Source organism: Lepidochelys kempii, chromosome 3 (genome assembly GCF_965140265.1).
Source record: "Lepidochelys kempii isolate rLepKem1 chromosome 3, rLepKem1.hap2, whole genome shotgun sequence".
In the NCBI taxonomy this organism is placed as follows: Eukaryota; Metazoa; Chordata; order Testudines; family Cheloniidae; genus Lepidochelys; species Lepidochelys kempii.
In genome coordinates, this window is record NC_133258.1 from 111,112,653 (window position 1) to 111,126,596 (window position 13,944).

Sequence of the window (13,944 nt, forward strand, 5' to 3'; positions counted from 1 at the left end):
ACCATATCCTTATCCTTATTTATAACTTTCATTTATTAAGTTCCAACTTTATAAATTGTTTTCCCCTGTGTGTTTGGTTTGAAAATAACCATATTCTTCCCCCTTCCGACCCTCATCACCTCAAATACTGCTCCCTCAGATAAACACTCGTACAAAGATCTTCAGAGTTAGCTGGAACAATTGTAGTGAAGAAAATTAGTAAAGCCACTATATTTGTGTCTGAGTTTCACTTCAGAATGGCCTAAATTCTCTATATGTCAGTTGCTGTAAATATAAGATCATAGAATCATAGAATATCAGGGTTGGAAGGGACCCCAGAAGGTCATCTAGTCCAACCCCCTGCTCGAAGCAGGACCAATTCCCAGTTAAATCATCCCAGCCAGGGCTTTGTCAAGCCTGACCTTAAAAACCTCTAAGGAAGGAGATTCTACCACCTCCCTAGGTAACGCATTCCAGTGTTTCACCACCCTCTTAGTGAAAAAGTTTTTCCTAATATCCAATCTAAACCTCCCCCACTGCAACTTGAGACCATTACTCCTCGTTCTGTCATCTGCTACCATTGAGAACAGTCTAGAGCCATCCTCTTTGGAACCCCCTTTCAGGTAGTTGAAAGCAGCTATCAAATCCCCCCTCATTCTTCTCTTCTGCAGGCTAAACAATCCCAGCTCCCTCAGCCTCTCCTCATAACTCATGTGTTCCAGTCCCCTAATCATTTTTGTTGCCCTTCGCTGGACTCTCTCCAATTTATCCACATCCTTCTTGAAGTGTGGGGCCCAAAACTGGACACAGTACTCCAGATGAGGCCTCACCAATGTCGAATAGAGGGGAACGATCACGTCCCTCGATCTGCTCGCTATGCCCCTACTTATACAGATATTCCCTGCTTGTTATTTTCATCCCACTGCTTACTCCCAATATCTTTTTTTAATACTTTTTAATTTTTGCTGTCCGGCAGCAATGCTACATGGGAAATAAAAATATCAGAAAATAGAACTGACCCTGCTTCCTCTTAGTGCTTGATTAAATTAATGTTGCAATATATGTGATTTGTGACTCCTCTGCAATATGCCTTTTGATTTTACAAAAAAAAGCGCTTCTCATATCACTAATGAATATTAAATTAGTTCATTTAAATACATATATTTTATGTGTGGTTGCCATTCTCTGGGCATTCAGATGAGGGGAGCTTCATTCATCAATATTGCCACATTACCAAAGGGTAGTTCCTCAGCTTGATGTCAATGTAGCTATGACAGTTTACACCAGCAAAGTATCTGCCCCCCATATATTCAGTTCATATTTAAGGGACTTGTTTTTCTATAAAACACCTTTTGTTACATCTGTTGCAATGTTAATTCAGAAATTTTACCATATATAATTGTAAAACCAATGGACTTTATTATGTCATTGTCCCTGCATCCCCCAACATGGGGTCTTGATTGAATGGTGTAGATGTATGGCCATTGCAAAGCCCCATCAGGCATTTGCCTAATGTGCCACAAAAATAATGCTAAAGGGAGTGCATCTGTTTTGCAAACCTTAAAAAGTGCAATGGCTTAGTATACATCTGCAAGATATTATGCCTACGATGCCTGGCTGCTGAAGGTGTTTGCTCCCACTTTGGTACTCACTAGTTCTCAAAACCATAGTTTGGCAGAGTGTGTGTCTGTGCATACATACATGTCTGTTTGCATATTTTTAGTAGACACACAATACACATATAGTAAGTTGCTCATCCATGTGATAGATAGCATTCATCTATCTAGCATCCATGCACAAGTCCATGGGGCCGGACGAGTTGCATCCAAGAGTGCTGAAGGAATTGGCGGCTGTGATTGCAGAGCCATTGGCCATTATCTTTGAAAACTCGTGGCGAACGGGGGAAGTCCCGGATGACTGGAAAAAGGCTAATGTAGTGCCAATCTTTAAAAAAGGGAAGAAGGAGGATCCAGGGAACTACAGGCCAGTCAGCCTCACCTCAGTCCCTGGAAAAATCATGGAGCAGGTCCTCAAAGAATCAATCCTGAAGCACTTGCATGAGAGGAAAGTGATCAGGAACAGCCAGCATGGATTCACCAAGGGAAGGTCATGCCTGACTAATCTAATTGCCTTCTATGATGAGATTACTGGTTCTGTGGATGAAGGGAAAGCAGTGGATGTATTGTTTCTTGACTTTAGCAAAGCTTTTGACACGGTGTCCCACAGTATTCTTGTCAGCAAGATAAGCAAGAAGTATGGGCTGGATGAATGCACTATAAGGTGGGTAGAAAGCTGGCTAGATTTTTGGGCTCAACGGGTAGTGATCAACGGCTCCATGTCTAGTTGGCAGCCAGTATCAAGTGGAGTGCCCCAAGGGTCGGTCCTGGGGCCGGTTTTGTTCAATATCTTCATAAATGATTTGGAGGATGGTGTGGATTGCACACTCAGCAAATTTGCGGATGATACTAAACTGGGAGGAGTGGTAGATATGCTGGAGGGGAGGGATAGGATACAGAAGGACCTAAACAAATTGGAGGATTGGGCCAAAAGAAATCTGATGAGGTTCAATAAGGATAAGTGCAGGGTCCTGCACTTAGGATGGAAGAATCCAATGCACCGCTACAGACTAGGGACCGAATGGCTAGGCAGCAGTTCTGCGGAAAAGGACCTAGGGGTGACAGTGGACGAGAAGCTAGATATGAGTCAGCAGTGTGCCCTTGTTGCCAAGAAGGCCAATGGCATTTTGGGATGTATAAGTAGGGGCATAGCAAGCAGATCGAGGGACGTGATCGTTCCCCTCTATTCGACATTGGTGAGGCCTCATCTGGAGTACTGTGTCCAGTTTTGGGCCCCACACTACAAGAAGGATGTGGATAAATTGGAGAGAGTCCAGCGAAGGGCAACAAAAATGATTAGGGGTCTAGAACACATGACTTATGAGGAGAGGCTGAGGGAGCTGGGATTGTTTAGCCTGCAGAAGAGAAGAATGAGGGGGGATTTGATAGCTGCTTTCAACTACCTGAAAGGGGGTTCCAAAGAGGATGGCTCTAGACTGTTCTCAATGGTAGCAGATGACAGAATGAGGAGTAATGGTCTCAAGTTGCAGTGGGAGAGGTTTAGATTGGATATTAGGAAAAACTTTTGGAATGCGTTACCTAGGGAGGTGGTAGAATCTCCATCCTTAGAGGTTTTTAAGGTCAGGCTTGACAAAGCCCTGGCTGGGATGATTTAACTGGGAATTGGTCCTGCTTCAAGCAGGGGGTTGGACTAGATGACCTTCAGGGGTCCCTTCCAACCCTGATATTCTATGATTCTATGATTCATCTCTGTCCCATCAGCACTCTGCTATGAATTCATCTCTGAGTGAGACTCTGATATTCCAAACCTCTGACCAGATTCAAACAGCCTCCATTTTTTGAAACAGGCAACCTGACAAGCAAACTTGTTTATTCTTACCCTTCAAATGTGGAATCTTCTTCCAAAATTGCACTGCTCTGAAGTCCAGCACAGGCAATATTGAAGCCTAGGACAATATTAGTTCTAATTTTAAAATGCCCCAAATCCCTCCTTTCCAAATGGATAAAGAACTCATTACCATATAGCCTTCCAGGGATAGAAATTAAGTTTTAAGTAATGACATCATGATTCTTTAGAAAAGCTATTTTAGTTAATTTTAGGTGTTTCTAAAATGTATTAAATAATTGTTTTGTTGTGTGCAGAGCTGCACAGCTGAAATCACAATAAAAAAGGGAGCCTGGCTTTATAGGTGAAGGATTATGAAAAACAGTAACAATAGTATTTTCATAAAACCACTTACCACTTTTGAAATAGTTTTCCTGAAGAATATGGTGCATGCATAGAACACCTGAGTGGGTGAGGTGGTATATTATTTGTACTGATACTTGTATGAGATTACCAGTGTAACTCACTGTACTAAAAAACAGATAATAGTATGGTGTCATGTAACATCTACCTATGTATCTGTACAGCCTATATCAGGGGTTCTCAAAGAGCGGGGTTGTGAGGTTATTACATGGGGGGTCACGAGCTGTCAGCCTCCCCCTCCAAACCCCGCTTTGCCTCCAGCATTTATAATGGTGTTAAATATATAAAAAAGTGTTTTTAATTTATAAGGGGGGGTCGCACTCAGAGGCTTGCTATGTGAAAGGGGTCACCATTAAAAAATTTGAGAGCCACTGGCCTATATGAAGTCTTAAGAATGTGTATTGTGACTTATATATGAGAGAACGCATGGTGGGGTGTGGAATAGGAGTATTATTGCATTCGTTTGCTAAGTCTATTTGACTCATGAGTGGCTTTACCACAAGTGAAATATGTAAAGTATACCAACCTATTGTCAATAAAAACCTTTATGCCACTGAACACACCGTGCAGTTATATCACACATTTTCAAAAGTTATTTTAGATATGTTTTTTGTAGGGGTTTCAAAGAAAAATAAAATTTTGGAATTCTCTGTAATTCTTGCCGTGTGTGTGTGTGTGTGTGAAAGAGAGAGAGAGAGAGAGGTAATATACAATGTATACAAGTTGCTTAGGAACTGGAAGTTGTTTAGAAGTTTGAAATGTTAGAAGTAAACTTGATGGAAGTAAGATACTGGTAAAGTGCAAATGAAATGTCAAGTACATGGCAAACACAGTTTATTTCATGGTTCCACAGTGTATGCCATGACTGCAGAAATAAAATAATGTATTCCATAATTTGGATGTGTGTGAGTGTGCATATACAACAGTCACATCACATATTTTTTCAGCATTTTAGCCGAATAGCTTGGCTTCTTCTTCTGTCTGTGTTTTATGTGATTGTACAACCAGCATCCTGTTTCTCTATACTGTATCTTCTGAACAAGATTTTCTTCCAATACATATTTGTTAAAGTTTTGGTAACATTAAAATTATAACATTAAAACTACAAGGTACATTATGACATCTTTATTATTTTACAACTGCCCTATGGCATGGCTTTAATTTCATTTTCATTTTTTACTGGTTCTTGGTTTCTTCATCATTAAATATAGCCCTCCGAATTTAAGTGAGCCTAAAGTCATACCCTCAATCATTTTTGTGCTATTAACTGCTGGTGTCAACTGGAAAATCACTGTAATTAGGGATACCATTTGTTTTCCAGATTCTGAGGTTAACCAAGCCGCCTGTCTGTACTGAACCTGTTAAAAAACTATACATAAATAAATATTAAAAAGGCAAAGTTTAATCAGAAAGAATGAGATCTTAGCATCCTTCCTGAGGCACAACTTCCATTAGGCTGCATATTTGAACTCTGTTTGTGTATTTGATGTATTACATAGATATAACATACCTGTTAGTTAGTCTAACTTAACTGTATATCAGAGGGGTAGCTGTGTTAGTGGGGTAACCATAAGTGATTGTCTCATTGTATATTAAGAGATGTAGAAATCTGTTTTTTGTTGTTGTTTTGTTTTTTAAATTTACTTCTCAGCAACGTGTATGTAGCAAGGCCTACATATGTAAGATTTTATTTTTTCCCATATAGGAGACTTCCCTCATTCAACAGCATAACACAGAAGGCCCCACTAAAGGTAATCTATTTGTCATTAAAATAGATCATGTTCATTCTTTCACTGATTTCATATGACTTTGGGTCTAAATCTTACTCTTACTGAAATTGATAGTAAAAATGTTAATGGCATTGGGAACAGGACTTAGTCCATAGTGAGAGATTTCAGAGAACTGGAAATATAATGTAAAGGTTTTGTACACTGCAATCTTGAGTGGTTTTAATTAATGTACATAAATATTTTGAAAAATAAATACTTCTGAAACATTTACAGTTTTCTTTAAACATATATATAATGCTGTTTTTGTCTTTTCCTGATCATTATGAATGCTGTTTTAATTTAGGAGAAAAAAGTGAAAGGCAAGAATAAATGAGAGCTTTCATTGTGAGAAATGGAGGACTTGTGGCACCTTAGAGACTAACCAATTTATTAGAGCATAAGCTTTCGTGAGCTACAGCTCACTTCCTCAGATGCATATCGTGGAAACTGCAGCAGGCTTTATATATACACAGAGAATATGAAACAATACCTATTCCCACCCCACTGTCCTGCTGGTAATAGCTTATCTAAAGTGATTTCCAGCACAAATCCAGGTTTTCTCACCCTCCACCCCCCCACACAAATTCACTCTCCTGCTGGTGATAGCCCATCCAAAGTGACAACTCTTTACACAATGTGCATGACAATCAAGCTGGGCTATTTCCTGCATAAATCCAGGTTCTCACATCCCCCCCACCCCCATACACACACAAACTCATGCACATTGTGTAAAGAGTTGTCACTTTGGATGGGCTATCACCAGCAGGAGAGTGAATTTGTGTGGGGGGGTGGAGGGTGAGAAAACCTGGATTTGTGCTGGAAATCACTTTAGATAAGCTATTACCAGCAGGACAGTGGGGTGGGAATAGGTATTGTTTCATATTCTCTGTGTATATATAAAGCCTGCTGCAGTTTCCACGATATGCATCTGAGGAAGTGAGCTGTAGCTCACGAAAGCTTATGCTCTAATAAATTGGTTAGTCTCTAAGGTGCCACAAGTCCTCCTTTTCTTTTTGCGAATACAGACTAACACGGCTGTTACTCTGAAACCTGTCATTGTGAGAAATGTTACATTTTAAATGTGTGTGTGTGGGAGGCAGTTTTGAGCAGTGACTGGACACAATGTCCAGTCATTTTTCAAAATACATTCTTAAAGCTGAATATAGTTTGTTTTTTTTATTCAGATGCATGTTGGGTCTTGACAGAAAAAGGAAGTGAAAATATTGTATCACTGTAGGTCACAGGACCCCTTCCAGTATTCTTAGGTATTGAGGGCTTGGAAATTTGTGAATCAACGTAAAGGGCTTGGTTCAGCAGAAGGTATCAACAGCCTTCCAAACCAAGTAGGCTTAGAAGGTGACCATATGTGCATGATACTACACAGCAGGCTGACCTATCCAGCCTTACTGCATAGGACTCAGAATTAGCAAAAGCTATTCCTACCTACCACAGATGTGGAGTTATTTCACAGTGAAGAGGAATAAATGTAAATGTGATTCCAGCTGTATACACCCCAACTTCCTATTCTTCATCTGTGCCTCATCTTTTCACTCCTGGCTGGAGCTCTGCAGCCTCTAGTAGTTGTAGCCTTAGGGCTGAAGTAACTTAAGTGCAGCTCTAGAATGTGGAAAAGGCAAAGAATTTTAAAACATTTTTATTGTTTTTTTCATAAAACATCTGTGATCCATTATTTCAAGCATCCAGAAATAGAATTAATTGTATGTCGGGAAAATCACATATACAGTACAGGAACCACTATTGTAAATAACAGCAATAAAGCAAGAGACGTATTCACATTACACAAGTTTTCTCTTATCATTTTGCCATTACCTCTATTAAAGAAAACATGAAACCTGTAGATTAGTTTTAGTAACCTAAAAACACCAAAGTATTTGGTACTGCCACAAAAAGAAAAATAAATGCATCAGTAGAGATATGCTAAAACTTGAATGTAGATTGATGATCAACATGTCCAGTTATTATAGCTTGGAGCATGTAGTAAGCATATCTGACCAAATCATGTCAGAACCCAAACTGTTACAGTTTTTAGACAAATTAATCAAGGGAGTATCCACTGCAGGCAAACTTTGTTTCTGAGGTTGTATTATAAGGACTGAGGACTGTTATAAGGTTAATATGATGTTTGAACTTATTCTCTTTGAAATTATTAAATACTATTAGACAATAGTCTTATCTCAGTGAAGGATCATTGCATAAAATTGTTAGGTGAAAAGCTACTCTTCAACTATTTCTCTTAGTATTGTGATGAGACAATATTTAATACAAATAGAGGTAATATGTGTGCCATGTAAATGTGGAATAGATGACCCCTTAAAACTGCCATGCAAGGACAATTGGAGAATTTTTATATCCATCACCCTCAGTTGATTTTGAAGTTAGTGTATCTCAATAGTCAAATTGATCCTTCTCCACTTCCTCTACAGTGTACTATTGCGAAAACTGAATTACTCATAGAGGGAAGGCTCATCAGTTGGTGCAGCAGGACTTGAGTAGAATGACAATATGACAGACAGTTAAAAATACTAGAGTCATGAGTAACATGCAAAAGTGGAATTGTTGCCAGTTAAAATGGGTAAAAACACAGAGAGATTTAGAGATATCTTCATAGGAATCAAGCAGTGTGTCCTGACTTGGAAAGATGCATCTTAAATGGGGAGAAACTGAGAAATCTTAAACTGAGGGAAAGAGAGCAGCCTATTCCCTGCAAGTGGCTTTTTAAAAAAATGTCTGGTTTCTGTTGAAGAGGAGCCCCCAACCCTCATCAGATCCCTGTTCCTTTGTCTGCTGGTTTTCTAGAATTCTCATGCAGCTGAAAGTAGGGTGACCAGATGTCACCGATTTTGGGGTCTTTTTCTTATAAAGGCTCCTATTACCCCCCACCGCCGTCCCAGTTTTTCACATTTGCTGTCTGGTCACCCCAGCTGAATTGAAACAGAATTGAAGAGATCCCTGTGGGCAGGGTAATCAGGAAGAGAAACCTCTCCTTATTAGTACTCTTCCACTGTGCAAGAAGGCAACTAGGTGTGGAAGGGGAAATGTACTGATGCATATCACCTGTGTGGAGTGAAGACATGCTTTGCTGTGAGTTCCCAGCCAAGGTAGCAATGTGCAGGATATGGGAGAGATGACCTATGGGTGGGACCAGAGAATCCTCTCTCCATTCCTTTCCCATCAAGTGTCTGTCATTCAGCAGCAGATCATTTGGCCTGCTTTTGAAATCTCCCTTCACACAGCTGTGCAGGGGTTCACACACAGCATGGAGAGTAAGTCTATGCACCATGTATACACGCTCTATATGCTCCTCCACCCTCAACACTGCAAAGGGCGAGGGGTTTGCAGGACACTGGCCTTACATCTTATGATACTAGTGGTGGCCAGCCTACCCAGATTCCGTGTGACTAGGTTCTCTGTGCACTGCCTCCATTCTGGATTGTACCCACCAAAACCTTGTAGTTCCTCCTGTATTTGGGCTTTGTGTGGAGAACAGGATATCACCCTGTGACATACCAGGGTACAATCCGGACTAATGCATTGTAGTGACACTCCTGCCTATGCTGCCATTTACAATGCTTTGCTGCTGTAGCCTCCAACCTGGGCTGCTCACAAACAGCCTCCCGCATACAAACAGCCTCCCAGCTTTGTCTATGTGTGCACTGAAGCCAGACAGACACACCTTGGTTCTTACCAGCCTTAAAAGTCACCACCTGGTGACCCCAACATACTCCCAGTCCCAGATTTTCCCCCAGAAACGTATATCTTGTACTACCCAATCCTCTCCTGGTCAGTACAAATATATTAAGTCTGTTATTCCTTTCAGAGAATAATATTCACACAATTTGTTACGCCAAATGGGGTTACCTGTACACTTCAAGTTGAACACACTGGATTAGGTAAAACTATAAAACAAGTTTATTAACTACAAAGAGAGATTTTTAGTGAGTACAAGTAATGAAGCATAAAAGTAAAAAATGGTTACAAGAAAAGTAAAGATAAAATGTTAACTAATGCCTAACTTAACAAACTGTATTAGATTCAAGCAAAGTTTCTCACCATATGCTCCAGCAGATTATTGACCAAAGTCTCAGATCAGGATCCTCCCCCAGCTCCAATGTCTGCTTCCTCTGTCTCTTCAGGTGTAGTAAATGCTATGGGCAGGGAGAGAAAGAGGGGTGTCTTGGGGTGTATGTCACTCCTTTTTATAGTTTCAGTCCCCCTCTTGAAAAACATTTCCAGCTCAGAACCAGGAGACAATGAGTCTATGTGGAAGGATGTTCCCTGCTGGTTTTCTCACCTGTTCGAACTTCCTTTGTCTTCCCTTCCTGCTTGATGACTGTTTACTGCTTAAATGCACAGTAAGCAGGGCACATATTCCTTTGTTTAAGACAGACCTGTTTGCCAACTTCCATTTGGGCAGGGCTGTGGGGTTTGAAACATGTGTTAATAACACCATACAAGGGAATCTTATAACTTCACATACAATGTTGCTAAACATATTTTACCAGGACAATACTGACCTGCAAATTATGACTTTTCAGATGATACCTTACAAGGCATATTTTGTACAAAGATTATTACATAGTGTTCAGAGGGTGAACACGGAGGGTATATTCTGCTACACACACTTGATAAATATACATAATAATTACAGGCTTCAGAGGCTGGAGCTCCTGGCTCCCATGGGATGCTTTCCTAATGGTTTTGAGGTTCAACTGTAGATTTATTTTCTTTAAATAATGCTGTGACAGTGCACCCCATATTCTTCATAGTGATATGATTATGGCATAATTATGATGCATTTTTTACAAGACAGGTCATGAAAGGTGTCATTGGAAAAGTTATGATTTGTTGAATATGATTCTACTATTTTTATGCATGTATTATTTTTGTATTTGAAGTTATGAATATTGACTATGTATCTGTATTTCATATGTAGTCAAACCTGGGCGACACCCAATAGGCAAGATCCTTCCAGTCTAAATAGCTGGTTGTGAAGAGCCCATTCAGGATAATAGGCCATTAGGGAAAACAGTAGGCCTTAGAAGAAGCTTATCCCCCACAGGTGAGCCTCTCTGTGGACGTTTCGGCCAGCCAGTAAGTAATGGCTGCTATGACTCTGCAAGGGCATGTGACTAGCCCACATGAATCTGGACTCCATTTTGGGGGCCTGTATTTTTCCACAAACTGGTCTGGGAACTGGTTTTGGAACAAAGGGTTCCCGCCATATGCTAAAGCTATATAAGGCTGGGAGTGACTTCATCTGTCGTTCTTCACTCTCCCACAACTCAACTCCTAAGTGAAGTTCCTTAGGAAAAGGACTTGGAATGGGGGTGGGGATCCCAAACTGCAAAGCAAGCACAGATTGTGCCTTGAAAATCTGCAAGCCTGCTTGTATCATCAGTCAGGGTTACAGATTGTTAATTCACATCCTATCCTTCTAGTATGTTAAGCTTAGTTTGCGTTTTTGTTTCTTTACTAGGTAATCTACTTTGATCCCTTCGCTATCACTTATAATCACTTAAAATCTATCTTTTTGTAGCTAATAAACTTGTTTTATATATTAACCTAAACCAGTGTGCCTTTAAGTGAAGTGTCTGGGGGAAAATCTCAGTTTGGTTACCACTCCGTTTTTTAAATTATATATCTCATATATCAAAATCATATTTAATTCTGAGAGTAATGGGTCAAATTTATCTGATGTAGTTTTAATTTCACTGAAGTTACATTAGGAATGATCCTGCCCTAAATTATTAACAGTAATAAAGTAGAGAATATTATGTTATTGTTGGAGATGCTCAGAGGCCTGGATGCACAAAAGGAGTTAGGTGCCTGAGTCCCTGTTTCAGGGTGAAGGGAAATGGAATCTTACCACCTTGCTTGTGTGGCCCCTGACTGTGTAGCAGTGCATGTGCTTGTTAATTATGTGACGCAGACACTTGGCTGCTGTGATTGATCACCCATAAAGTGCTCATGTGCAGTCCTCCATGCCTTCCAGCATCCTTCTTGTTCCGTTCTACTCTACTGCTGATACTTATGGCATGGTCAATGACACATCTGTGTGGTGACCAGCTCCCTGGTCCCCATCACAACCAGGGCACAGAAGGTGGCCCCTGCCATTCTCAGACATTCTGGGAGCTGAGACACCCAGGCTGCCCCCTTTCTTCCAGCAATCCCCTGCAAGCCTGCCTTTGCCTGCTCCCTTATCAGTCTCCATTTTTTCTTGAAGTCCTCTATTCCCTATCCACGTCCTCCTAGGCATTAACCTGGTCCTTGAGCTCCCCCACAAAGCCTGTCCTTAGCACCAATGCTCATTTGTTGAGTCCTGGCACTCATGAGCACGTTGGAATGGGCTTGCATGAAGCCATTAATGGCCTTGATCTCTGCTTCAAGGCCGTTCAAGATGTTTGCTATGTGCTGCCCATGCTGTCCCCCTCAGGGTACCTGGTGGCTGCTCCCTCACTCTGGCATCCAATACTTCCATGCTGGGGCTGGGGTGCAAACAGAATGTGACCCATGCTTCAGCTTTTATTACGTGTTCCAAAGTGGTGCTTTCCTGTGATCTCATGACCCTGTGGGTCTGTGTTCAGCTGACACCCAGTCCTCACTCAGCACTTGGCAATCATATAGGCGCCTTAGTCCAGCCTCCTGTGTTGAACTCTCAGACATAGGTGCCTATGCAGTTGCCTGGGCTCCACCTTTGTGCACCTATCTCTCATGGATTAGCTCCACAGAAAGCAAAGGAATGCTTTCTGTGGAGCCCCAGGGTATGGGGTACCCTACACCCCTACACAGATGTGTGCCTTTCCAATTCTTGCTTACCACCGCCTCCTGCTGTGTGTGGTCCTCATGGAGCAGTGTGGTTCCTTTCTTGGGTCAGCTGGTGAGGGTGGGCTATGTCTGTTTTGGGACACCAGAGGTCTCTGTTGGGCTGCTGCTACCCCTGCTGTGTTTGGCTGCGAGTCTCCTCCTCCTCATTCTGTGGAATTGGTGAGTGTTCTGAGCATTGCCTGTCCTTCTGTGTTGTTCTGTGGGAACTGCATATTTGGGGAGGCGGGGGGGTCAGAGTGGGGCCAGATGGTGGGAGGGCCTGGTGGGATGTTATGTTGAAGAGTGAGGTGGGGAACCTACACTGTCTTCCCTTTTGGATCAGGGCTGTCTTGTGTTCCTGGAGCGCGTTTCAGCGGAGGAACATGTTTAGAGAGGATTTGATTTTTTTCCAGTGGGCAGCTGGCACTCTTGTATACATTTGGATGACCACGTGATGATGAGGCCCAGAAGATGAGGCTGGGATGATTTATTTGGGGATTGGTCCTGCTTTGGGGGTTGAACTAGATGACCTCCTGAGGTCCCTTCGAACCCTGATATTCTGTGATTCTATGATTCTAAGTAAGGCTGACCTGTTTCGACTTCCATGGTATGAGATTGCTCCCCTCCATCTGTGGACAAGTTTGACATAAACCCATGATGCCTTTGCAGCCATGAGTTGCAGGACATTTCTCATGTGCTCTGGGATGTGATTGAGGGTGATTTCTGGGAGGATGTCCTGTGGTTGGGGTCTGGCAGGTCACTGAGACTACAGAAAAGTGTGTGTGTGTATCAGAGAGATGGTGCAACATGCAACTCTGCTCCCCAGTTTACCCCTCTCTTCCCCTTTGTTGCTCCGCCCTCCTTCCTGTGCATGGGATCATATGTCCCTCGAGTGATTTGAACTCCCCGCCATCTGTATTGTCTGTTGCTTGTGTCCGGAGTCCTGGGTGTGTGCTCTCCTGTGGAGATCTTGAAAGGTGAGTAAAATGGTGGAATTTGAGATGAGTGGGTGTCTTCTGAGCCAGTGGACTTGCAATCCATTTCTGAAGATGGTTCTTTTTAGAAGACAATGTGTATGTCCTTTTGCTTTCAACATGAGAAGCTCCTTAGAGCTGACTTTCATATGGTTCTGCTTGACCACCCAATTGGGGTGTTTGGGTGTGGAGGAGGCAGAAGTCTGATGTGGGCCTTGCTGAGCCTCCAGGCTAGCTTGGGGTGCTCCCAGCTCATCTGGCTTACCTATTAAGCATTGCTTTCTAAGACACCTAACTCTGCGCATACACACACATACACACACACCCCCATTCGTTTTACAGGGAGCCTAAGCACCTAACTCAGACTTTGAGCATCCCGGTGTTGTGCCTGTGACTTTCTAGGTGCCTAACTTCTTTTGTGCATCCAGGCCGTCCTCCCATTTCTCTCCCTGTTTTGCCAATAAATGTAAATAAAAATTCCAGTTCTTTGGCGAGTGAATTCTGTTCCTAACATTGTGAACACTTATTACAAAGTATTTTGTGCCGTCATTTCATTTTAGACTCAAAGTTAG

General features: G+C 41.9%; 1 protein-coding gene across 3 annotated transcripts in view; it reads left to right on the forward strand.

The window, feature by feature from the left end:
- ADGB (androglobin) overlaps positions 1-13,944 on the forward strand; it is a 224,409-nt gene that overhangs the window by 96,931 nt on the left and 113,534 nt on the right. For all 3 annotated transcript variants that reach the window (XM_073337563.1, XM_073337564.1, XM_073337565.1), the window contains one exon: positions 5,510-5,555. In XM_073337563.1, coding sequence (XP_073193664.1) covers positions 5,510-5,555 — 46 coding nt within the window. The remainder of the gene's footprint in view (positions 1-5,509; positions 5,556-13,944) is intronic.